Below are 23,219 nucleotides of genomic sequence, written 5' to 3'. Positions count from 1 at the left end.
CTAAGTGAGGGCTGGGTGCAGGCAGCTTGAGGAGCCATGGGACTCGGTGGGTGTCGTGGAAAAAGCCTTCGCAGGAGCACCTGGGCCAGCCTCAGAGGGACTGGTGAACACAGATCAGTTGGGAAGAAGCAGAGGGAAAATGAAGGGAAGGGAAGGGAAGGGAAGGGAAGGGAAGGGAAGGGGAGAGGGAGAGGGAGAGGGAGAGGGAGAGGGAGAGGGAGAGGGAGAGGGAGAGGGAGAGGGAGAGGGAGAGGGAGAGGGAGAGGGAGAGGGAGAGGGAGAGGGAGAGGGAGAGGGAGAGGGAGAGGGAGAGGGAGAGGGAGAGGGAGAGGGAGAGGGAGAGGGAGAGGGAGAGGGAGAGGGAGAGGGAGAGGGAGAGGGAGAGGGAGAGGGAGAGGGAGAGGGAGAGGGAGAGGGAGAGGGAGAGGGAGAGGGAGAGGGAGAGGGAGAGGGAGAGGGAGAGGGAGAGGGAGAGGGAGAGGGAGAGGGTTGAGCAGAACTGTGGCTGAGAAATCCGGCTGAGCCCTGGAAGAAGCAGGGAAGATCCTGGCCAATGCCTGGAGACTGTTCCAACCATGCTTAGATGGCAGCGATTGGCAAGTGTTGGGCTACTGGACAGGAAGGTGCTTGGTACGGAGTCTAATCTGTGCAGCGCGCTGGGCGTGAAGCTTCCTTGCTCCGAGTCAGCACCTGGAGGTCTTAGGCTCCAGGAGCAGCTCATGCAAGCGTCTGTATGTTTCTGGTCTTTCAGCCCCACCAGCAGGGTGTCTCCTGGTTGGGGTACAGCTGCTCCGAGCAGCTGCTGGGCCCCACTCCTCAGCCCAGGTAAGGCTGGGTTTCCTGCAGAAGGCGGATGCTGACTGCACACCAGCCCCTGCCTCAGAACACACCTCTGTTCCTGGGGCTTAGTGGATCTTTCTGGCATCAACCCACTGCCCGTGGCTGGGAGGGGCAGGTGTATGGGTGGCTTGTGAGAGCCAAGGAAGGAGGCAGAAGGGACATGCGCCTTCTGAAGCCCCAGTTCCGGGTCCCTGTCTCTATGCTGATGCCCTTTGGGGACCCTGCCTCCCCTGTAGGAAGCAGCCCTGCTCCTGCTCAGTGCCTGGCTGGCCCCGACTTGGGCTCACTGCCCTTTCTGGGTCCTCACAGATGCCTCTGCTGCCCGTCCTGTAGCTGCCTTCATCCTCCTCTGCAGAGTCACTGGCTTTCTTGGGCCATTCTTGCAGCTGGGGCCAGCTGGGGGAGGCCTCCAGGTCTCTGTTGGGGGGATGCCAACCTGCACAGTCCATCCATGCAGAATCATCCATGCACAGTCCATCAGCGCAGAATCTCCTTGCATTGTTCCCTGCCCTCTGCTCACCATTGTCCCTTCTGTAGGTGGCCACAGGCAGCCCAGAGCTGCCCTCTTCTCTCCTCCCAGCTCCTGGATGCCCTTGTTGGGCATTGGAAGCCCCCTCTGTGGGCCCTGCCTTCTAAGTCCTCTTTCTGTAGTACTCAGGGTTGCTGCTCCTCGTGGGGACGATGGAGATTACAGAGGTCCACCTGTTAGCAGGGGCACAGTTGTGTAGAAGTAGTTGCTAACATGTATTGAAACTTAACCATTCCCTTGTGTCCTGCTAAGTATTTTCCATGCTGGGGACATCATCAGAGTCACACGGCACCAAGACAATGATATGCTGTGGTTATTATTATTTCTGTTTTCATATGAGAATAGTGATGCTCAGAAAACCTCTGTGTGGTCTGGGTGGCAGCACAGTGCACGCGTGTCAGAGTTGGGGGTACCCAACTTGCTGCCTGCCCATGTACCCGCCTCAGGCCTCTGGCCCGATCCCATGGGTGAGCAGGGCCCATCTGCCAGGCACCAGGAGGAGCTGATGCGTGTAAAGTACATGGCACGGTACCTAGCACGTGGCAGGTGGTGAATTAACTGTCCATTCAGTTGTCTGTATCTTCCCAGGAGTAGGGGCAGGCTGTCCAGGCTCCTTTCTGGCAGAGGCAGGTGGGACATTGCCAACAGACGTTTTAGGGTTCAGGCTACTCCAGGGAGTGGTGACTCCAGGGTCCTGAGGCAGCTGCCCCGCCTGGAACCCTCAGCACACAGTGCTCTCCACGGAGTCTCTCGGAAAGGGGTCACAAGAGAGGCGGTTTTACAATAGGACGTGTTGGAAATGTCCTGCTCTGGACATGACACTAGCTCCAGGTCAACCAGGCAGACTCCCCTTCTTTCTCTAGTGTGTTTTTCTTCTGGGGTTATATCGGATTCTGTGTGTCACTGCCCAAGCAGGTGGGGCCCAGGGGTAGGGGCAAGGCTTGCAAGCCACTGTCCCCAGTTTGTCTGATTGGGACAATGCAGGGCACAAAATCCCAGGGCTGCCTTGAAGTCAGCACTGGGCTTTGAGTGTCGTGGGAGACCCAAAAGGGCCAATTGTGCTGGCACTGTGTGGTGACATGGAGAGGGCTTCGAGCACCTGCCCCGGCTGTCTGATAAGCCCCGTCTGCACCCTCACAGTTCCCCTGGTGCCCCCCGTATGCGGGATAGAAGCAGGAAGTCAAACCAGGGCAGCCGCACAGCACTATCCGGGGAAAGCTGGAGGAGCATGCTCATGGAGCACAGGTCTCTTCCCGCCTCTGTGGCCCCCAGACTCCAGGCTGGGGCCACAGTGTGGCCTGCAGTAGAGTCAAATGCAGGCCAGCTGCTTAGCTCCAGTGCCACTGACCCTCCCCATTGCAACAGTGCCCACTGTGGGGCCCTCACTGTGCTGTTGGGAGTCTGCATCTTGAGGAAGAGGAGAGGGGCTGATGAGTTACCCAGGTGTTTTCATTCATTGACTCATTCATTCATGCATTCATTCATTCATGTGTTCAACCCATATTGAGTGAGCACCTGCTGCATGCACCGTTCATGGGTTGTTGATGAAGATTCCTGCCTTTGTGGCAAGTGCCATTCTAGCAAGGAAGACACACGCCACAGTTACGGGTGACTGCAGAGCCTGTCAGAACTAGTGGCAAGCACTAGGAGGACAAAAAAGCGTGGCGGGGGAGGCTGCAGGTGTCGGGAGAGGGGGTGACTCTACACCGAAGCTCTGGGGAGATTGAAGGTGGCACTGAGGGAAGTTTTCTTCTCAGATGCCCGCCATGTGGAGTGATGGGAAGGTTGGCCGTGGGCAGGTGCATGGGCCGGTAGGGAACCAGCTTGGCCCAGGGTCCTCTCAGAAGCCTACAGACCATCCAGGCCCACAGACCCCACACGAGGCCACTCCTCCATGGGGACACGGAGAGTGAGGCTGTTCCCTAAGAGCCTGACTCAGACTCTGGCCAAGGGCTGGGCTCCAGAAACTTCATCCCATGACTGCCTCTGTCTTCCCTGCAGCCCACCACACCTGCCCAAGCTCCTCACCACTGTGGAAGGTGAGTCACTCACTTTCCATCACTTTCTTATAGCCACACCTGGCAAGTTCAAGAGTGGTATTTCAGCTGAGACATGACCCCATCTTCAGAGACAGAGAAGGCATGTATGTGCATTGCATGTGTGTGTGTGTGTGTGTGTGTGTGAGAGAGAGAGAGAGAGAGAGAGAGAGAGGATGTATATACAGCCAATAGTTGCAACTATGGCAAGTCAGGCCCAGAGTTCAATTCTTAGGTCATTCTTTTTTTTTATTTAGATTTATTTATTTGAAAGGCAGAGTTACAGTGGGGAAGGACGGGGTAGGGGGAAGGAAGAGAAAGAGACAGACCACAACAGTCAGGACTGGGCCAGCTCCAAGCTAGGAGGCTGAAACTCAGTCCTGGTCTCCTATATGGGTGGCAGGGGTCCAAGTACTTGAGCCATCATTGCTGCTTTCCAGGTGCATCAGCAGGGAGCTGAATCAGAAGTGGAGCAGGGGCCAGCGCTGTGGCACAGCGGGTTAACGCCCTGCCCTGAAGTGCCGACATCCCATATGGGCGCCAGTTTGAGACCGGCTGCCTCACTTCCTGTCCAGCTCTCTGCTGTGGCCTGGGAAAGCAGTGGAAGATGGCCCAGGTCCTTGGGCCCCTCCACCCGCGTGAGAGACCTGAAAGAAGCTCCTGGCTTCCGATTGGTGCAGCTCTGGCCATTGCAGCCAATTGGGGAGTGAACCATCAGATGGAAGACCTCTCTCTCTCTCTCTCTCTTTCTCGCTCTGCTTCTCCTCTCTCTGTGTAACTCTGACTTTCAAGTACAATAAATAAATCTTTAAAAAAAAAAAAAAAGGAAGTGGAACAGCCGGGACTCGAACCAGCACCCATATGAGATGCCAGTGTCCTGGGTGAGGACTTAACCCTGCTGCACCACAACACCTGTCCCTCTCAGGTCATTCACTCGTGCAACAAGTGAGCACCTACTGTGTGCAGCTTCCACTCACTATAACATGCTGATTCTCTTCTGCCCTCATCGGCTTCCTCAGCTTCATGGCAAGGTTCTGGGGGACCGTGGCCACGGCTACATCCAAGCCCTTGGGGTCAACTGATTAAGCCACATGCTTGGACTCAGATGGCTCATTGTATGTCCCCTCCCTAAAGACATAGCCCCGCGGAGCACCAGGTCGAGCCTGGCCCCTCACTCCTCACCAAGGAGTTTCACCCCCACTTCTGCTGTAGTTGGTGCCAGGACTAGACTGGGACAGAGGCCAGGACACCTCAGAGAGTCAGGAGGGACCGGGCCTGAACCCTCACTTCCCACCTTGGGGCCCCATCCTTGGCTGTCTTGAGAGGTCGCCCCTTTGCACACCGACTGGCATGCATGTCATAGCACAGGAGTCCCTCCAGCTCCTGGGCACTGAAGGCCTGACTGCGGCCAGGCTGCATCACAACTCATTGACCGAGCGTCGTCTTGATGTGGCCTCCCCCGTGGGCAGGCCCTGCCCAAGAACCCTCCACCCTGGCCCTGTGAGGCAGACCCCGCCATCCTCCCAGCCCAGCTCCAGGCTGCCCGGCCCCATGCTTCCCCCTTAGAGGTATGAGGTCAGGATGGGAGACTCCCAGTGGCGCTGGCACCTGGGCCTCAGGTTGTATCTGCGGTTCTCTGCTCCATCTCTACTTCCTGCTCCATTTCCCTGCAACAGATAAGCCCCTCCCTCTCCTTCTTACACCCAGGCCCGGCACAGAAATGGCAGGTGTAGCCGTGACCGTGGGGAGGACGTGCAGTGAGCGAGGAGGGGGCAGGGCAGAGGTGGCCCACGCCTGGAGGGATGAGTGGCACTGTTTGCTCATTAGGGAGATTATTCCAAGCAAGACGACAGCCAGAGTGCTCTAGTGCAAGCATCTGTCTGCTACTGGGAGATGATATTTATTGTTCAATCCTTCAATGGATGTAAATAAACAACCCGGCCCAGATAATGTCCCAGTGAACAAACAAGCGGCTGCCAGGAGCTCCCTGGACGGCTGGCCTTTGCAGAGGCCACCCTGCTGATGTTTCAATAGCTGTCTGCCTGGCGGCTCCGAGACGCACCGTGCCAGGGACGCAACTAGGTGCTGTGCTGACTGGGGCGTGGGCAGGGTGCCGCAGGGGCTGGAGGGAGGGGCTGAGGACTCAGAGGCTGTGGAGGATGGTGGACAGGGATGCCTGGGCCCCCAGCGTAGCGTGTGAAGGTTGTCCCTGGTAAGCCACGAGCAGGGAGCGGTGCCACGCGACACTGTGATGGAGGTTGCCACGTGGTGCAGGCACAAAGATGCTCAGTCTTTGAGTCCTGATGTGGCCTGGCCTGCCTTTGCTATGCTTATTTATATAGGAACGTTGGATGTGGTTGACACACATCCCTGTGGTTGCTAGTTACCCCTTGTGCCAGGCCTCACATGCCCACTGCCATCTGGGTGCTCTCCCGCCTCCCCTAGGAGTGTTGCCTGGCACACGTGGGAGTCCACGTGGTGGGTGCTCCCCCATGAATAGCTGTCCAACGTCCTGACCACAGCTGAGTGCTGGAGGCCCAGCCACGCAGGGGGCATGCCCAGAACGTGCAGAGACCAGGCCTGGGTGTGTACGGTGCACCTGGAGCAGAACCAGACCCGAGCTGCAGAGCATACTCGCTGGAGTCGATTGGCTGCCTCTCATGGCCTGTGGGCGCCACCAAAGCATGGTCCAGGGGCACACCGCATGACCCTGTGGGTGGACAGTCCCTGGGAGACACCAAGGTGTTGTGGCAGGGAAGAGGGCATGCAGAACTCTGCTGTGGGCACCCCGGGGGGGATCGTCACTGAGCAAAATTCTTGACTGGTGGACTGTGGAAAAGGACACAGCCTGGGTGCCACCGGCCACACAGAGAACCCCTGAAATGCACTGGTCCCCAGAGAGATGTGTCATACATGCAAGATACAGCCCAGGAGTCACAGACTGCATGTGAGAAAAATAGTGTAAAATAGCTCAGTGACTGTTATCATTGTATACATGTTAATGTATGTATTATGTATACATGTTAGATAATCACATAAGGGAATACACTATATGAAAATTAATTTTACCTGTCTTTTTTTTAATACAGCTACTTCAAAAATTTTAAAAGGCATATATGATCCACATTGATGGCTCACATATTTCTTCTAACGCTGTTCTAGAACATTCTGTCAGGGCTAGTGGGCACCACTCCCTGCCCCGAGTACACACTGACACCCAGTCTGCTCCATCCATCCCCCTCCTCATTTCCCCTCTCTGATACCTGTTTTTGTATTTTTGATCTCCCCTTCCTGTCAGGGGTTTGTGTGTTTTTCCCGTTTTCCTCTCGTCTTTCCCTCTGCTCCACACTCTGCACGCCACAGTACTCAGTCTGTCAGCTGAAAAGTCACGCACGCAGCCTGCTGGACTGTGAACTGTCTGCAGGGAGAGCACTAAAGAGATCACACCGCCGAGAATTCTGGCGAGCAGCCTTCTCCAGATGTCTGAAGATCGGCCCTTTACACGTTTGATTTTTTTTAACTGCTTCTTTTAGATTTTTTTTAAAAGCTTATTTATTTATTTATTATGTGAGAAGCAGAGTGACAGAGAGAAGAGAGACAGAGAGAGCAAGATTTTTCCATCCGCTGGTTCACTCCACAAATGCCTGCGATAGCCAGGGCTGGGCCAGGAGCCAGCAACTCCATCTGGGTCTCCCACATGGGTGGCTGGGACCCAAATGCTTCGGCCATCATCTGCTGCCTTCGCAGGTGCATTAGCCGGAAGCTGCATCAGGCAACTGGATTTGAGGCAGAGTAGCCAGGACACAAACTGGCACTCTGATACGGGATGCATTCTAACTCACTGCACCGTGACGCCAGCCTCTATTTTTTTTTTTTATTTTTAATTGACACATACACATCATACAGATTTATGGGGTACAGGGTGACATTTCAGTACATGTATACAGTGTACAATGATCAGGTCAGGGTAGCTAACATACCAACTGCTTTAGATATTGATCATTTGCTTGTGCTAACAACATTGAAAATCCCCTGTACTGGGTATTTTGAAATACTCCATTCAGGATGTTATGTCTTGGTAAAATCTGTTGTATCACTAGTTTTGCTACTTAGGTCAGTCTTCCTGCCGACAAGGGGTTCTGTCTCCTGTGGCGGCATTTGAGTGAGCCTGATGGGACTTGCTGTGTTTTGTCATTTCCACTCCATGATTATTAGTGCCATGTTGGTAGCCCCTTGTCCTGGGACACGCCCATGTGCCACTGCCCAGTAGCCTCGCTCACAACTCTGCTGCTCACCCTGGGTTACGCCCTAGTCGGCCCGCTGGATTTCCTGGGAAGAGTGAATGGTGGCCCTGCACACTCCCTACCACGAGTTGGCCACGTGGCCTGCTTGCCTCCTCAGAAGGCAGGCTGGACCGCACCGTCTTCACCCCCAGAACCTGGTGCTGAGCCCAGAAGCAGCGGCGTCCGACCCCTGCAGGGCAGATGCCGGCTGAGCGTGTGCCGCATCCCAGCGTCGAGTGACACAACAGTGCTGGGATGTGGTTTCCTGCATGGTGGCAACCTCAGACATTAACCAGCGCCTGCAATTGGTCATTTACATTTTCTGCCTGGAAAAGAAAATCCGTTTGTTTCCACCCCTTCTCACTGTTGGGTGATCCAGAGGTGTCACTCAATCCTACCACTTGACACCATCACCTGGCAAGCCCCAGCTTGTCCTCCGCACTGGCCAGTGTGACTCCCGCCATCTGGCCTCTCCGCCCTTTCTTTGCAACCTGCCTTTCTGGAGCTGCAGGCCTCTGGGCTGCGTGTCCCCCTTAGGAGGGGAGGACTGGCTGTGATCACCTGTGCTCCAGGGAGCTTGGCCAGGCCGGACACCGCCTTCTGTTTCGCCTGGAACCCTGGTGGAGGGCTGCCTGGCATTTTCTTGCCCGTTAGACTGCCCTGAGAATTGGGAGCAGTAGATGGCAGCGCCGAGGCCCCTTACTTGCCCCCACCTCTCTCCTGGAGCAGGGCAGACTGGGGGTTGCCAGCCATGTCTCAGGGACTGTGCTGAATGCGCCAGGCATGACCCCATGGGACTGAGTCCCGTGGCCCTGTGGCCATCTGTCCCTCACATCCAGCCCCCACAGAGGGCGGAGCATCTTTCCGGAGTTGCTCTCTGTGGTGGGGCTTCTTGTTATCCCAACGAGCTGACAGTCACCGGCACATCCTCCTGCTCCTCCCTGCAGACCTGTTACAGGAAACATTAAGGGGGACCCGTCCTAGCATTTGTGCTTCAGGAGACTCCAGACCCACTGCCCGACACAGAAAATGGCTTTTCCTGTCATTAAGTCAGTCCCTCTCGGTGGCCAAACTGCCCAAAGTCCCACGGAGACTCATTATTTTTAAATACCTTTTCAGCCAGAACCTTATCAGAGGGTTTTGGAAAATCCAAATAGCTAAGAGGCAAGTGCTGAGCAAGGAAGCAGGGGACCTGGGTTCCAGTCCCGCCCGACCTTGGTGTGGCATTGAACTTGGAGCAAGGTGCAGAGAAACCCCCTTCTTGCTGGCTTATTCAGTAACATGATTATGCGGGCAGCCAACATCATAAAACATTGCACAGCCATCAGTCGAGACAGCGTGACTTAAGGGTGTTTTTGCAGTTGGTAAAGAGGTGTGTCCCTGGGTGCTGCTTGTTTGACACCAGCTACTTTCACTCCTAGAAGGGATGGGAGTTTGCACGCCCACTAGGATGGATTCAGCACATTTGCTGTTGATTCAGACTGGACACTGGGCTCCATCAGACCCCAGTAGGAGTTCCGGGCTGTACCGGGCACTAGATGGGTGACCTCGGGCATGTGGGTTAGCCTCTCTGGTGCCTCACCTGTAGATGCGGCCGATACTGATGCTTCCTTTACAGAGCTAGGAGATTTAAACAAGAAGTTAGATGTGCATAAAACGCCTCACCCCATACCCGACACACAGTAGTCATCAACAGCTCTTGCTGCTGTCTGTGTCTGTGAGGACCCAAGAGCCAGCAGCTGGTCCCCCCGTCACTGACCTTCAGGATTAAACATGGAACATTCCATGGGCCCCACCACACACACCTCTTTTCCATGTCTGGGGTGAATTCTTTTAGCAGATGGAGAAGCGAATGCTTTGTCTCCTGTTTTCTGGAAAGTAGTGGGCTGGGGAGGTGGGGGTTGGGGAGACTTACTCCCACCCCGACAGTGTGGGTCGGTGGCGGGGGTGGGGGTGGTACATGATCCGTGCAGCTCCCCCAGGGATGACCGGGTCTTGGAAGCTCACCTGAGCAGTGCTTCCTGGTCCATGCCTCCTCCACCCCTCTGCCCCTGGCTTCCTCTGACGCCCACCTGCACCAGCACATCACCCCACCCCGAGGAGCAAGGACATGGGAGACATGTGATCAGGAAGACCACTCAGGCACTGAATTCAATTTCCTCTGGGGATCAGAGCAAGGGGCCCTGGATGGGACTTTGTTCCGCCAGCATTCTCCACGGAGCCTGCTCGTGTGCAGCCTGCGGAGGCTGGAGGCGAGCCAGGACACTCGGCGTCACCCTCTCCCCCAGCTCCAGGAGGTTGAAGTCTGGCTGGGCTGGGGGCCAAGGCCATCACGGCACGGTCAGACTCGGGTGGTAATCCCAATTGGTTTTGCACGAGCTCCCATTTCATTCAGATTAAGTGCGGACCTGGCCGGTACGGACATCGGATGGCTTGGGTAGGTGCAGAAGGAGAGCTCCAGGAACCTAAGGGATTTCCATTTTCAGGGCTAAACGCCGCCCTCTAATTCCTTCAACCCCATTTTTGTCGTTGGTGCTGTTTCCATGAGCTTAACGGGAAGTCGGCAAAGAGGAGCCTTCAGCCGTTCATTTATTTGTTCATGTTAAAAATAAATATTTATGTAGTGAAAAACATTGAGCATCCAAATCAAGGGTAGGAGTAGTTGTTTGGCACAACGGTTAGGACGCCGGTTGGGACTCCAGCATCCCATAGCAGAGCGCTTGTGTTCTCGTCCCAGCGCCTCCACTTCGGATTACAGCTTCCTGCTGAAGTGCCACAGATGATGGCTTAAGTCGCTGGGTCCCTGCCACCCATGTGGGAGACCTGGTTGGAGTTCTAGCCTCTTCTCTTCAGCTTGGTCCAACCCTGGCCAGCAGATAGAGGTCTCTCGGGGAAACAGAGACTTCACGGTCACTGCTGGGTTCTAATTTTATCCCCACATTTTCTGGCTCAGGCCACTTGCTCTATGTGCCCGGGTCTCATTTTCGTCCACTGATAATAGGGACACCAGGGACAACCTCAGCAAGCAGGAGCGGGGTCAGTGCCACCCAGAAGGTGAGAGAGGAAGCTGGAGAGGCCACACCAGTCCTGACAAATGCATGCTAACCCGAGTGATGGAGAGGACTGTGTCGATAAACAATCAGGAACAAAACTGCCTCCCAGCACCAGGTGTCTCGGAAGCTTCAAAACAACCAGAACTTGAAGCAAACACATAAACCACAAAGTTTCCTATATGGGAGCTGATGACCTCAGTAGAAATGAGGAGCCACTGATGTTCTGGGGGCCTGATGAGGTCACTTGTCATTAATGGGTGTCCTGTCTGTAATTTGGTGCCTCTGTGTAACTCTTTTATTCTCTTTGATCTCTTGAGAGGTTAAAATTGCATGTCAGGGCCAGTGGTGCACCTGGAAAAGCAGTGCAGGATGGGCCAAGTGCTTGGGCCCTTGACACCCACGTGAGGGGCTGGATGGAGTTTCAGGCTCCTGGCTTCAGCCTGGCCCAGTCTCAGTCATTGTGACCATTGGGGAGTGAGCCATGGGATGGGAGATAATCTCTCTCTCTCTCTCCCTCTCTCTCCCTCTCTCTCCCTCTCTCTCCCTCTCTCTCCCTCTCTCTCCCTCTCCCTCCCTCTCCCTCCCTCTCCCTCCCTCTCCCTCCCTCTCCCTCTCCCTCTCACTCTCCCTCTTTCCCCCTTCTCTCTGTCACTCTGCCTTTCAAATACATAAATAAATCTTTTTTAAAATTTATGTTAAAATTCAAAATTAGTGTACTTAATGGGATATTTGGAATATAATTTCTTCTTAAGTTTGGTTATTGAAATCTCTAATGTTACACCTTGTGTACCCAGAGTATTACTCTGATGGTACTTGGTCGGGTTTGGAGTCTGGTGGCCCCCCAGCTGTGACCTAGCCACATTCTCAGTAGTGTTTGCCCCCAGCATGTGTTACTAGCACTGGGCAGTCGTCCTGTTGGACCCATGCACTCAGACTTGTGATGGTTCTAGAGACCTGGGCTAACGTCCGGGACCCAGACAAGCATTGTGTCCAGTCGGGAAGCTCGTGTCCTCTCCAGGCTTGTTCTCAGTCACAGGTAGGTGCATGGGCAAAGGTCTCTTGCTGTTACACACACATTGTCCAGACAGTTCTGGGAAGGACTTCCTGGTGGCCTGGGGACGATCTGCTCTGCTAAGTGTTCCCAGAAGTTCAGGGATGACTCATGCCTGAAATGCATTTTCCTGTAATGCCCATATCTTTCTCCCTGGGGACATGAATGGGACATCTAAGCCAGTGGTGTCAGTGGTCAGAAAGAGACCACTCGAGGTGAAACTTCGGGGGTTGACCTCCTGCCTGGTGCCCTCCAAGGTACATCAGTGATATCCAGGTGGCAGCGTCAAGGAGTTAGCTCACAGCTACACCTGCACGTCCCTGCTAGCCCATGTGGTAAATCACTGGCTTTCCTATGTGGAATGGCACTCTAGCAGCTCCAAGTGTCTTCTCAAGCTTCAGTCCTCAGTCCTCTCCCCAACACCAGCCCCATTCTCTTCTCTAAAGAGCAGCGAGCCCTCAGTGACTCGAACCTGCGACTCTTGGTGAGGCCCAGCTTGGCCCCTCCCTTCCCCTTCTCCTTGGCGTTCCCATCCGGAGCCCTGTGGTGGGCTTGCGTTGCTCCCACTCCTTGGCCTTGGCCACTGAGCCACTGAGCGCAGTGAGACGGAGCTCACTGCCTCTCCCTTGGCTGTTGGGAGGGTCTCTGGCTTACAGTCGGGTCAGCACAGAATCTGAACTCACGTTGGCTCTCTTTCTCCTCTTTTGCACAGATCCGGGTGGACGGGCCCAGGGGCAATGCTCTCCAATACGAGACCGTGCAGGTGGTGGACCCCGGTCCTGTCCTCCGGGACATGGCCTTCTCCAAGGACCGTGAGCAACTCTACATCATGTCAGAGAGGCAGGTAAGGCCCTGCTAGGTATGTGTCTGGCAGCAAAATACTGGCTGGAGCCTAGGTAGAAGCCTACAGGAGGCCAGCCGCAGAGCAGTGGTGTAATTTCTTTGGCTCGGTGTGTGTGTGAGTTCAGTTCTACTGCCTGGGGACTGAAGCTGGGTGTGCTACAACAGGCAAGGAAACACTTAAAATACCAAAATATCTGTGCGTCTAGAACAAATCGCTTCAAAAATGATGGTGTGTGTGGGTCCGGGGCCACCACTTATTGATGAGACAAAAGGACAGGTGCCCAAGTTCTGGTTCAGCCTTTGGCCGTGTACTCTGCAGCCAAAGTCATGACCCTGGACCCTGAAAGTCTGACGTGGTTAGGCTTTACCTAAAGAGCCTCGTTAAGGGAGCCTCATGGAAGAACCAGGCAGATGAGGACTTGGGAAACGCAGCCCGTGTGAGATGGGAGGAGCGACCCTCTGGGGGCCTGCAGCCCGTGCCATGAAGCCTAGCCAGGATGGATAGATATGGTGGAGGGAGTGCTGCTGGCTCCCACCGAGGAGGGAGTAGCAACACTGGGCTTGGAGCTGAGACTCCGCTGACAGCTCTGTGCTTGGGGCAAGCAGAGGAGGAGTCCCCCTGCCAGCCTCCACCCTGCATCGCCAATAGTCCGTGTATTTGAGGGTACTTCTTGGAGTTCCGTGGTTCACCACCTGAAGTAGTCCACCAGACAGCACACACAGCACCCCAAGTGTGGACCAGCACTGCCAGGCCTCTTCCTCAGTGCAATTGCTGGGAGCAGTCCCTGCCAGCCCATGAATATGCATATGTCAGGTCTGGGAGGCGGGGGCAGCAGTCATGAGGGTCACATCTCCCTTCATATGCATCTTCCCTAGGACTTGGCCAACAGAGTCTGGATTGTTCCGCCTGTCCCCTCTCCGCAGCGTGGAGAGGGGGTGAATGCTACATTATGCCACCCACAGGGCCCAAGCATTAGCCTTGGCAGCCCACAGCAGCTCTCCCGCCCCAAGAGCCCGATGACATCTTCTCTAGATGTGGGGCTCCGCAGTCTCCTGGTTGCAGCCACACTGGGGCCCATTGTGGTGCCCTTGCTGAGGCTGTCATGGCCTGGGAATGGGCTGCTGGGGCTGAGGGTGGAGTGTTTTCCCCTGGGAGTGGGGACTCCTGGGATGGAGTCCACAGCTGTGGATGAGGCTGCCCCTTTGTCTGCATTCCTTGCTTTTTAAGTGGGGTCTACCCTCCCAGTCCCTGCCTACCTAACAAGACCCTAGCATCTGATGGCAACAGCTTTCTTTGGAACAAATCCTTTGGAGACATCTCAAGGTCTGCACAAAGTATTGAATATCTCAGGACTTTTTTTCTTGACCAGAAAGACAACTTTTCGGACCCTGTAGCTTTAAAAGAACTTCGGAAGCTGGAAAATATAAGCTGATGATAGGAGTCGCCAGCCCCCTCTGATGACTGAGTGAAGGCTCTGAACAGCACTACTTCTCCCGCGGTGCCCCTTGAAGTCCTTGCTTGCTTCTTTGGCCTCAGGCAGCTCCCCCTCACTGGTAGAACCATCATTATCCATGCAGGCGTGGCAGTGAGGTGCACTGGGGACGCTGGAACCTGGGCACGTTGGAAAGGAAAGCAGGAATGGACAGGGCCATGCAGTCTGGGGCTGCTCCCCACCCTGCCACCCAAATAGCAACCCCCAGGCCCCAGCACCTGAGCTACCACTGGGACCCCCTGAGTTCTTTGTGTGGGAGAGCACAATGTTAAGTGCACAGTCCTTAGTGTCAAGCTATCTGAGCATGGATCTTGATCTGCTATTGACTAAGGGTGGTCTCAGGTACTTTCCTAACCTCTTTAAGCGTCAGTATTCTATACCATCGTGTGGTGGTAGTAGTATTGGCTATGCAGAATAGGATGGCTATTATTTACAATAATTTATTGTATATCTTTAAATAATTAGGAGAGAGGAGTTCAAAGTTTCCCAGCATAAATAAATGCTGATTATTCTGCTTTGATCATCACATTTTTATACATGTATCATATTATCACATTATACCCCATAAGTATGAACAATTATCTGTTAAAAAAATAAGAGTGGATAGTGTACTTTCCATGATCTAGAGAGAGAAAGCATCCAAGAAGGTTAGATGTGGCCGCCTGTGTGCCAGGGTTAGGGTCAGGGAAGGGCTCTTGTTCTGAGGGCACTGTGGCGGGAGCTTCCTCACTGACCATGTTTGGAGGCAGGCAGATGCCAGCATCAGGGTTCTTGGAGCAAGGTCAAGGCCAAGGCGGTCGGGGAGCAGAGATGCAGTCCAGGTAGAGAGCACGTCAGGAGCCCGTGGCTGCTCCACTGCCTGGACTTTTCGAGCAGAGCTCAGGGGCAAGAGCAGCGGGGCAGATATACTGGGGGTCGCTGGACGCCAGTGTCCAGAGAAATTCCAGCGTAGAGAGGTCAGAGCGCACGCTTAGGACACCTGCTTGGCCGTGATGTCCGCTCTGCCCGGAAAGCACTTTCCTGTGTGACAGATGTCTCCCTGACCTCTGAAATGTGGCTCTGCCATCACATTTGTCACTACCTCTCGGTAGCTCTTTTTTTTTTTTTTTTTTTTTTTTTTTTTTTTTTTTAAGATTTATTTATTTGAAAGTCAGAGTTACACAGAGAGAGAAAGAAAGGGGGGTAGGTCTTCCATCTGCTGGTTCACTCCCTAATTGGCTGCAGTGGCCAAAGCTGTGCCAGAGCCAGGAGCTTCTTCTTTGTCTCCCACGTGGGTGCAGGGGCCCAAGGACTTGGGCCATCTTCTGCTTTCCCAGGCCATAGCAGGGAGGTGGATCGGAAGTGGAGCAGCCAGGACTCGAACTGGCACCCCTATGGGATGTCAGCACTGCAGGCGGTGGCTTTACCCACTGTGCCACAGTGCAGGCCCCTCTGTAGCTCTTCGCAGACCAGGCTGAATGATGACCCCTTTGTCCCTTCCCCAGCAGAGACTGTTGGCAGCTGGTGGACAACCCTGTCTCATCTGCCTGAGCCTCACTTGTAAGCCCCATGTAGTTTTTTTTTTTTTTTTTTTTTTTTTTTTTTTTTTTTTGATGAATGGATGAGTAAATTCCCAGTGTCTTCATTGAACAGAATGGAGAAAGAGAGGGACCAATACCAGTTACCTATGACCTGTGCTCACTTCCCATTGAGACTTACCCAACTAAAAGACCACAGGTGAGCTAAAGACTAGTAGTGCTTCCCTCACTTCCGCAGCCTTTCGTCTGTGCTAGTGCTGGGCTGCCAAAACAAAGACCGCGGGCCGGCTGGCTTAAACAGCCAAAACTTAGGTTCTTGTTGTTCAGGACGTGGGAAGTCCAAGATCAAGGTGCCAGCAGGTCTAGTTCCTCCTGAACCGTTCTCTGTGGCTTGTGGGCGGCTGCCTTTTCCCCGTGTCCTCGCATAGCCTTCCTCAGTGTGCACACACTGCTGTTGGGGGTGTCCCAGTCTCCTCTGGGAACACCAGCTTAGATTACAGCTCTGCCCCCATGTTCTCTTTAAGGAGCCTGTCTCCAGTGCAGTCACCTGCTGAGGTGCTGGAGCACGTGGGAATTTTAAAGGGATACAGCTTAGCCCACAACATCACCGTCACAACTTATGCCCTGTCCTGAGTATTTTTTATGTTACATTGTATTTCAAATCAGCCGACTGTTTTAACTTACATAGCCTACTTTGTCTCTTAAATATTAGTAGTACTATACAATACATATTTGTGCTAGACGTATAGTGCACCTCATGTACCTACAAATAAATCAGAACTTTTAAACTTTTTGAAAGTTGGCCTGTGTGTCCACTCTGAATCAGCTTTGTTGCTCTGGGAGCCATGCAACTTGAGTTTGACACCCAAGACCCAAATTCAAGACCCAGGCCCATTCTCTACTGACCGGGTGGCCTTGGACGAGAGACTCAATGTCCCTGACTCTGGTTTTCTTGGATGTAAAATGAAGATGGCAGAGTTTGATAACGCAGGGGAGACATCAGCAACCTTCAGATTGTTCTCTTCCTTCCCGTGAGAGACAGACCTAAATACTCCTGAAGGAAATGCGTTACCAGCAGCACTAAGTTCCAAGGAGCTAGTGCCGGGAGTCTGCAGCTGTTTCCTGCAGAGGGCTGGAGAGCGGTGTGTGGGCCACCTGGTCTCTGTTGTGACTATGTGACTCTGCCCTTGTGATGCAAAAGCAGCCATGGGTGTGATGTAAACAAATGGGTATGGCCCTGTGCCAATAAAACTTTATTTACAAAAATAAAGGAGCAGGCGGTAGTTTTCCTAGCCCTGAGTCAGTCCTACAATGAAAACCTGGTTGAAGAGTGACCATGGCGTTGGAGTCTTCGGTGGAGTTACTGAGTGCAGGATGCTCCAGGCAGTGCAGGAAGCTTCCAGCTGTGGTTTGTAAGCCCCACATCCTCCTGGGCTTCCTGCTGCAAGTCTCCTTTTGATTCCTCCCCTGCCTGCCCCTCCCTCCCTCCCTCCCTCCCCCTCCCTCCCTCCCTCCCTCCCTCTCTCTCTCTCTCTCTCTCTCTCTCTCTCTCTCTCTCATGTCACACTGACTCCTTAGTGATGCTCAGTTTCATGCCCAGATAGTGGCAGGTGCTCGTGCCTCCAGGATCCCACATCCTCACCTCGACCCCAGCCTCACCTGTCCAGTGGCGTCCTCCTGACGTCTCCCCTTAGCTCATGGACATCTTCAGCTCCTCATCTTTCTCCCAGCTCCTCTCCCCAGTGCCCACCCCATCTCAGGTGGTGGCAGCTGCACCATTCCAGCTGAAACCCTCCCTGGAGTACAGGGAGATTCTGTCGACTCTGAAATATTTCCAGAAGGTGACCATTTCCTACTGCTTCTTGGCTACCACCGTGGACTGAGCCACCCTCGTCTTGTGCCTGAGTGTCTGCTGCAGCAGCATCTCCCTGCGCCCTCTGCGTCTCCCTGTCCCACCCTTGACTTTCTCGGCTTTTCTCAGTGCAGCAGTCGATCTTACAGAGCTTCGGTGCACACCGTGCCGCTCTTCTGCTCAAGTCCGTCCAGTGGGCAAGCTGCCCTGGATAGGAAGGCCCACAGTCCCTGGGGTGCTGTCCCCCAGGGGTATCCGACCTCCCTGGCCCCCGTGTGCTCCCTTACTTGTTCAGTTGCCCTCACCCACTCTGTGGAGTCAGAGTGGGAATAGGGGAGAGTGCTCTGCACACAGAGGTGGTGCATGTAACAGTTTCCTCTGATACGGGGGGGCGAGCTCCTGTCATGATCTCCGCCCTGAGCATTGCCTTCGCCTGGGGTCCCGCCTCCCCGGTATCCACGAGGCGACTTTCTCATCTCCTCTGAGTCTCTGCAGGAGCACTGCAGGTAAACTCTAAACCGCCCTGCACCTGGACCCAGAAACTGCTGATGCCCTCGCCTGCCTCTTTGTAATCAGGAACGTTTGGTCTTTCGTACGTGCTAAAGACTCGATGTGTTTGTGAGGCTTGTTATTCGCTGTGGGTCTTCCTCGTGTAGAATGTGAGGTGCAGGAGAACAGAAGCGTTCATGTTGGTTGTCTTCTCAGTCCCCTTTTGTGTCACAGGCTCCTAGAACAGTGTCTGACGTGCGGCAAGCACACAGTCCGTTTTTGTGAATAAGCACGTGAATGAATGTGCAAGTGAGTGAACTCATCGGGGGCCAGTTGAGCCGTGGCGTGCAACTCCCGTTTTACTCCTGCTGCCCTGGTGGCTCCAATAGCTGAGGACCGAAATCCACCCCAAAGCACACCAGCGTCTGTATTCCTGGGTCTCAGAGGAAAAACAGACTCCGGTCCCAGACTCAGTCAAGTGCTGACCTGACTCATAACCCAAGACACCTGTTTCAGAGCAAGGACACAACTCCTGGCAGGGAGGGAGGGAGGGAGGGAGGAAGGGTGTGTGTGTGTGTGTGTGTGTGTGTGTGTGTGTGTACAGGGGCGGGGGGATCTCAGATTCTCCCTCTCTCCTCCCTTGGGACCTACAGCAGGGCAGGGACCTAAAGGACTTGCTAACCCTAGTTGAACCTAGTGGGGGACCCAGAGGAAACAACACCATGACAAGAGGCAAGAGGAACAAGGTGAATGGCAGAATAGAGGCCAGGGAGTATGTCCCAGACTAACAGAAGGGATCTATTCCTCTTTCTTACCATCAGTGGCTTCTCCTCCCTTTTGGCCCCAGCCCTTGGCACGGCCCCTCCACCCTGTGCCGTGACTCCTCCCCACCGTGGCTGGCTCATTTGGCAGCTCTGTGCCCTGGCTGCCTGTGTACCAGCAGGCAGGCCTCCTTTCTATCTGTGAACCTGCTCAGCTCCTTCCTGGTGCAGGACTTTGCACTTGGTGCGTGGTCTGCTGGAAAAGCACCCTGCCTCTCCCTGTGTCAGGCCCTCATGCAAACAGCAGGTCTTCAGAGGGACCTCTGCCCACCACCCTGTCTGAAGTGTCCCCCTAGCCTGGCTCTTAGCCCTTCCCTCTTCCAGCCTTCTGTTTATTTCCTTCCGGTGCCTACCATAATATGAAAATCACCTGTTGGTTCATTTCCCGTCGCTATGGACCAGCATGGAAGTTCCTGGACAACAGGGCCCTTGTATCTCTTGGCCTCTCCTTTATGGCCATCACAAAGAAGACAGCCTCACCCAGACGTCCAGCAAGTTTTAGGGCACTGCCTCTGGGCTGCCAAGGAGTCCCGTGCACCCTCGGACAGGCAGGCTAAGACAGCGGGGCTGCCCTCTCCTAGGTTCTCCTTCATACTCCTTACTCCCAAGTGATCCTGCACCTGCCGTCTCCACCACCCCTCCCCAAGTGGCCTGACTCCACACCGGGGGACACAGGAGGTCTTGGAGACCAGGGAAGGGATATGTTGTGCCATGCTATAGAAGTTGCAAGGTTGCTAATGAAGCCATAGTTTTAAGAATCCAGAGATCAGCAGCCTGCTGCTGCTTGAAGCTCTTCCTAGAAAAGCCATCTTCACTTCGTGTAGTACAGAAGGCCTGAGCAGGAGCAGGTGGGTGGTGAGGAGGGAAGGAGAGCACCTTGGGACTAATAGTGGAATGGAGGGAGAGGGTGCAGTGTGTGAGCATGGGTGTGTGTGCCCACAGGTGTGCCTGTTTCTTGGCTCTGGGACCTCAGACAAGTCACAGCCTGCCCCCTGCCATGCTTAGTCCTCCCATTCGTTCCATACCCAACAGGTGCAACTTCTATGCGTCAGGGACCCTTGCTGGCATCCTGGGGTGGAGCATGATAGAGCTGCTGTCCTCAGGGAGCTGACGTTCTGAGCACAGAGACCATGAAGGGGTGAATAAGTGAAGGAGTGAATGGGCTTATGTCAAGTCGTGGTGGACACGATGAAACGTTAAACCTATCCCAGAGGAATAAAGTAATGGCCGGGCGAGTGAGGAGGGTGCTCCTCCCCGAGGAGGGAACTTTGGAGCAAACAGCTGTGTACAGGGAAGCCGCAGGAGACTGTCCAGGGGAGTGGTCTGGGTAGACGGAAGCCAGGAGGGAGGGGGCCGGGCATGGAAGGCGGTGTGATGGGGAGAGGCCGGCTCAGATCGCACAGGGCCTCCGTTTGCACTCCGGAAAAGGAAGCTGGAGCAAGCAGCACTGCTGGCCTAGGAGGGCTAAGGAGTCAGCTAGCGCCCGTCCAAAGCACTCAGCAGAGTCTGACGGAGAGCGAGCATTCAGCAAATGCTAGCGGCTCCTCCAGTTGCCTGCAGCCCGAGTCCCCGCAGAGCAGGGATGCGAGTTCCTCTCTGAGTTAGCTGGATGAGCTCTGCTTGCCGCGGCGTGTGCACTACTCGCGCTCTGTAGGTCTCAGCATCACCCCGTGGTGGCACACCTGTCTCTCTCAGTGCTGTGTCTTGGCTCTATGTCACTTCTGCTTTTTTTTTCTGCGCAGTTCTGGGATATCTCCCTTGTGTGCATGTCCCTGTGTGTAGGAGAGCTCTCTCTCTCTCTCTCTCTCTCTCACACACACACACACACACCCCTTCCCCTGTGTCTGTCCTTGTCTGTGTCTCCGTGAGCCTCCTCCTTGCCTTATGTGTGTGTCTGTGGGGGTGTGCACACACATGCCCATACATGGCGTGTGACTGCTAGTACTCCAGTCACCCCATGGGAATGTCGATATAGACTGAAGTCGCAGTGAGAAAATCCTGCCATGCCAGCAGGGGGGAAGTGAGAAAGGGTGTCAGAGATGCAGTTATATGCGGAGGTGAGGTGGCAGAACTGGGGCTGACCTCAGGTGCCCCCGAGCCACCCATACCGGGGAGAAACAGCTGTCCCCAGACAAGGAGTGTGTCATCTTTGATAAGTCCCACAGAGGGTGGCAGATTTTTCAGTCAACTCCAGAATCTGCCATCCCACACACCAGCCCTTCCCTGCGGGCAAGCGGGGGCCTCCGACGCATGCTTCTACTTGCACACGGTACGCACCTGGTTGTGTCTGGGCTAAGGCCAGCTTTCTTGGCGTCCTTTGTTTTCCTGAGTCCTGTTGACAGTGGATCTGCTTCCAGGTACCCAGGGACACTCGCAGCCTGTCCCCCTCCTGGGCTGCTGGCACACAAGTCCTTGCTGTAAACCCAGACACAGATGCCTGCAGGGGCTTGGAGGCAGAGCACCTGCCTCAAAGTTGCCTGGGGAAGTGGGATCAGACAGGGGCCATCTCTGCCCAGCCCCATCCAGCACAGTCCCCTAGGAAGGTAGCGAGGGACATCCCGCTGTGTGATGTGTCATCCAGGCCTGATTCGTTCATTAATTCATCCAGTATTCACTAAGCACCTATTACACGCTGGGCACTTGTCAAGAGACTGGAGACACAACAGAGAAGAGGCAGAAAAATGTCCCTGCTACTTCAGTAGGAGGAAGGAGCCAAGAAGCCATGGAATAATGAGTGAATCACAGGGCAGGCAGGCCGGCCCTGAGTGCCATGGAGAAGGAGGCGGAGCAGTGGTCAGGGAGGGAGGCTGGGAGTTCGAGCAGAGCCTTCCGAGGAGGGATCCGGGGGCAAGGCTGGCAGGGGGTGAAGCAGCCTGACAGCGCCAGTCTCCTGCCTCCCTCCCTCTTCTCTGTTTCTTACCGAGTTCCTTGGTCAGAGTGTGAGATCAGGAGACGGTTGACTGCCTAGTAGCAGGGGAGAGGGGAGAAGGTGCCTTCCTGGAATGAGTTCTGAGGGCAGCAGAGGTCAAAGGGAAGGTGGTTCTGTGGCTAAAAGAAAGGCTCGCGCCACCTGGGGCTCGGGACCCTGCATGGGCATTGCTTCTGCCGAGGGCTCCGTGTGTGGGGCAGGGCCACTGCCACTTCTCTGTGCCTCAGTGTCCCTCCCCAGCTCAAGCCTGCCTCCCAGGGCCGGATGTGCAGCCTGAGCCCCCTGCAGGCCTGCAGGGGTGGGTGGCATGCACGGTGCTATAGCCAAGGTGAGGGGCTCCTGCAAGAGTGAGCCCCCCTTGTGGCACAGTCTCACGCGTGGTGAGTTGGGCAGTGACACAGCTGTCTCTCCAGCATCCTGTCTGTCCCTGCTGGGGCTGAGCTGCAGGTTCTGGTCTGCGTGTGGATGGCTGACACGGTGACAAGCCTGAATGGACATTGGTTCCTGGCAGCTGTGTGACAGCTCCTGGGAGGCCGGTCTTGAAGCTCATGCCTGAGAAGTGAGTGGCAGGAATTGCAGCCACCGCAGGCTGCACCCACCTTTCCTGCAGGCGGAAGCGCCCCACCTGCCTGGAGAGACCCCTAGGTACCTGTGTGTCATGGCTGAGAAGTTCTTCTCTCTGCCTTCAGCTCCAAGGCAAAGCATTTCCATTTTCCCACATAGCATGGTGGGACCCAGCCAGGACAGCCAACTTCCATCCTCAGTTCTCTGCGGTCTGTGGGTGCTGGCAGCTGTCGGCAACCTGGATTCTCCGTTGCATCCAAAACCTTACACCTGGAAAAGCTTCCAGGCTTCCTGTGCCCTCCCCCACCACCCTTCCTTCTCCTGTGATTGGCAGACACATCGGGAGCCCAGAGATGGAAGCAGCTTGTCTGGAATCATGGGAAGGGAGCTGAGTAGGGTCGGGTCCAGGGCTCGGCTCCCACTGCAGGGAGCTCTCCGTGGGGGCAGGAGGTGCTACCAGAGAAGCCTTAGGAGGCAAAGAGGCATGCTGGGTGGGAGCACAGAGCCACAGGGGTGACAGTGGAGACTCCAAACTGCCCCAGCTGACCATTGGAGATCTCTTGCTTTGGCCACTGGAATGGGAAGCAGAGTCTGCAGCCTCTGACAGGAGGAAATGGCTGCAGCCTGGCATGCTTATGTACGTGGTGCAGACCACGGGAGGTCAGGAGTAGACCGTGGACCTGGCTCTGCATCCCGGCCACCCCGAGGGGCTCCCTCAGCGGTCCTTGCTTCAGGTTCTGCTGGTGTTCATGGCACAGGGATTGCCTTGCAAGCCTCCAGGAGTGAAGTGAACGCACGTAGAGCCCCCGCGTGCAGTAGGCTGTTAGCACATCATGGGTGTTAGCGGCATCCTCATCGCTGTCATCATTACTGTCACTGAGAAACCGTGCTGTTGCTCTGGCTGGGATGTCTGGGAAAA

General features: G+C 55.0%; 1 protein-coding gene across 1 annotated transcript in view; it reads left to right on the top strand.

Moving 5' to 3' along the window:
* Window positions 1–23,219, top strand: part of PLXNA4 (plexin A4) — a 426,904-nt gene that overhangs the window by 265,763 nt on the left and 137,922 nt on the right. The window contains exon 4 of the mRNA XM_051848990.3: window positions 12,505–12,636. Coding sequence (XP_051704950.1) covers window positions 12,505–12,636 — 132 coding nt within the window. The remainder of the gene's footprint in view (window positions 1–12,504; window positions 12,637–23,219) is intronic.

This window comes from Oryctolagus cuniculus, chromosome 3 (assembly GCF_051225735.1).
Source record: "Oryctolagus cuniculus isolate XC-2025 breed Fujian yellow rabbit chromosome 3, ASM5122573v1, whole genome shotgun sequence".
Taxonomy (NCBI): Eukaryota; Metazoa; Chordata; class Mammalia; order Lagomorpha; family Leporidae; genus Oryctolagus; species Oryctolagus cuniculus.
The sequence above is the reverse complement of the archived record's forward strand: the minus strand, read 5'-3'. Positions and strand labels throughout refer to the sequence as shown.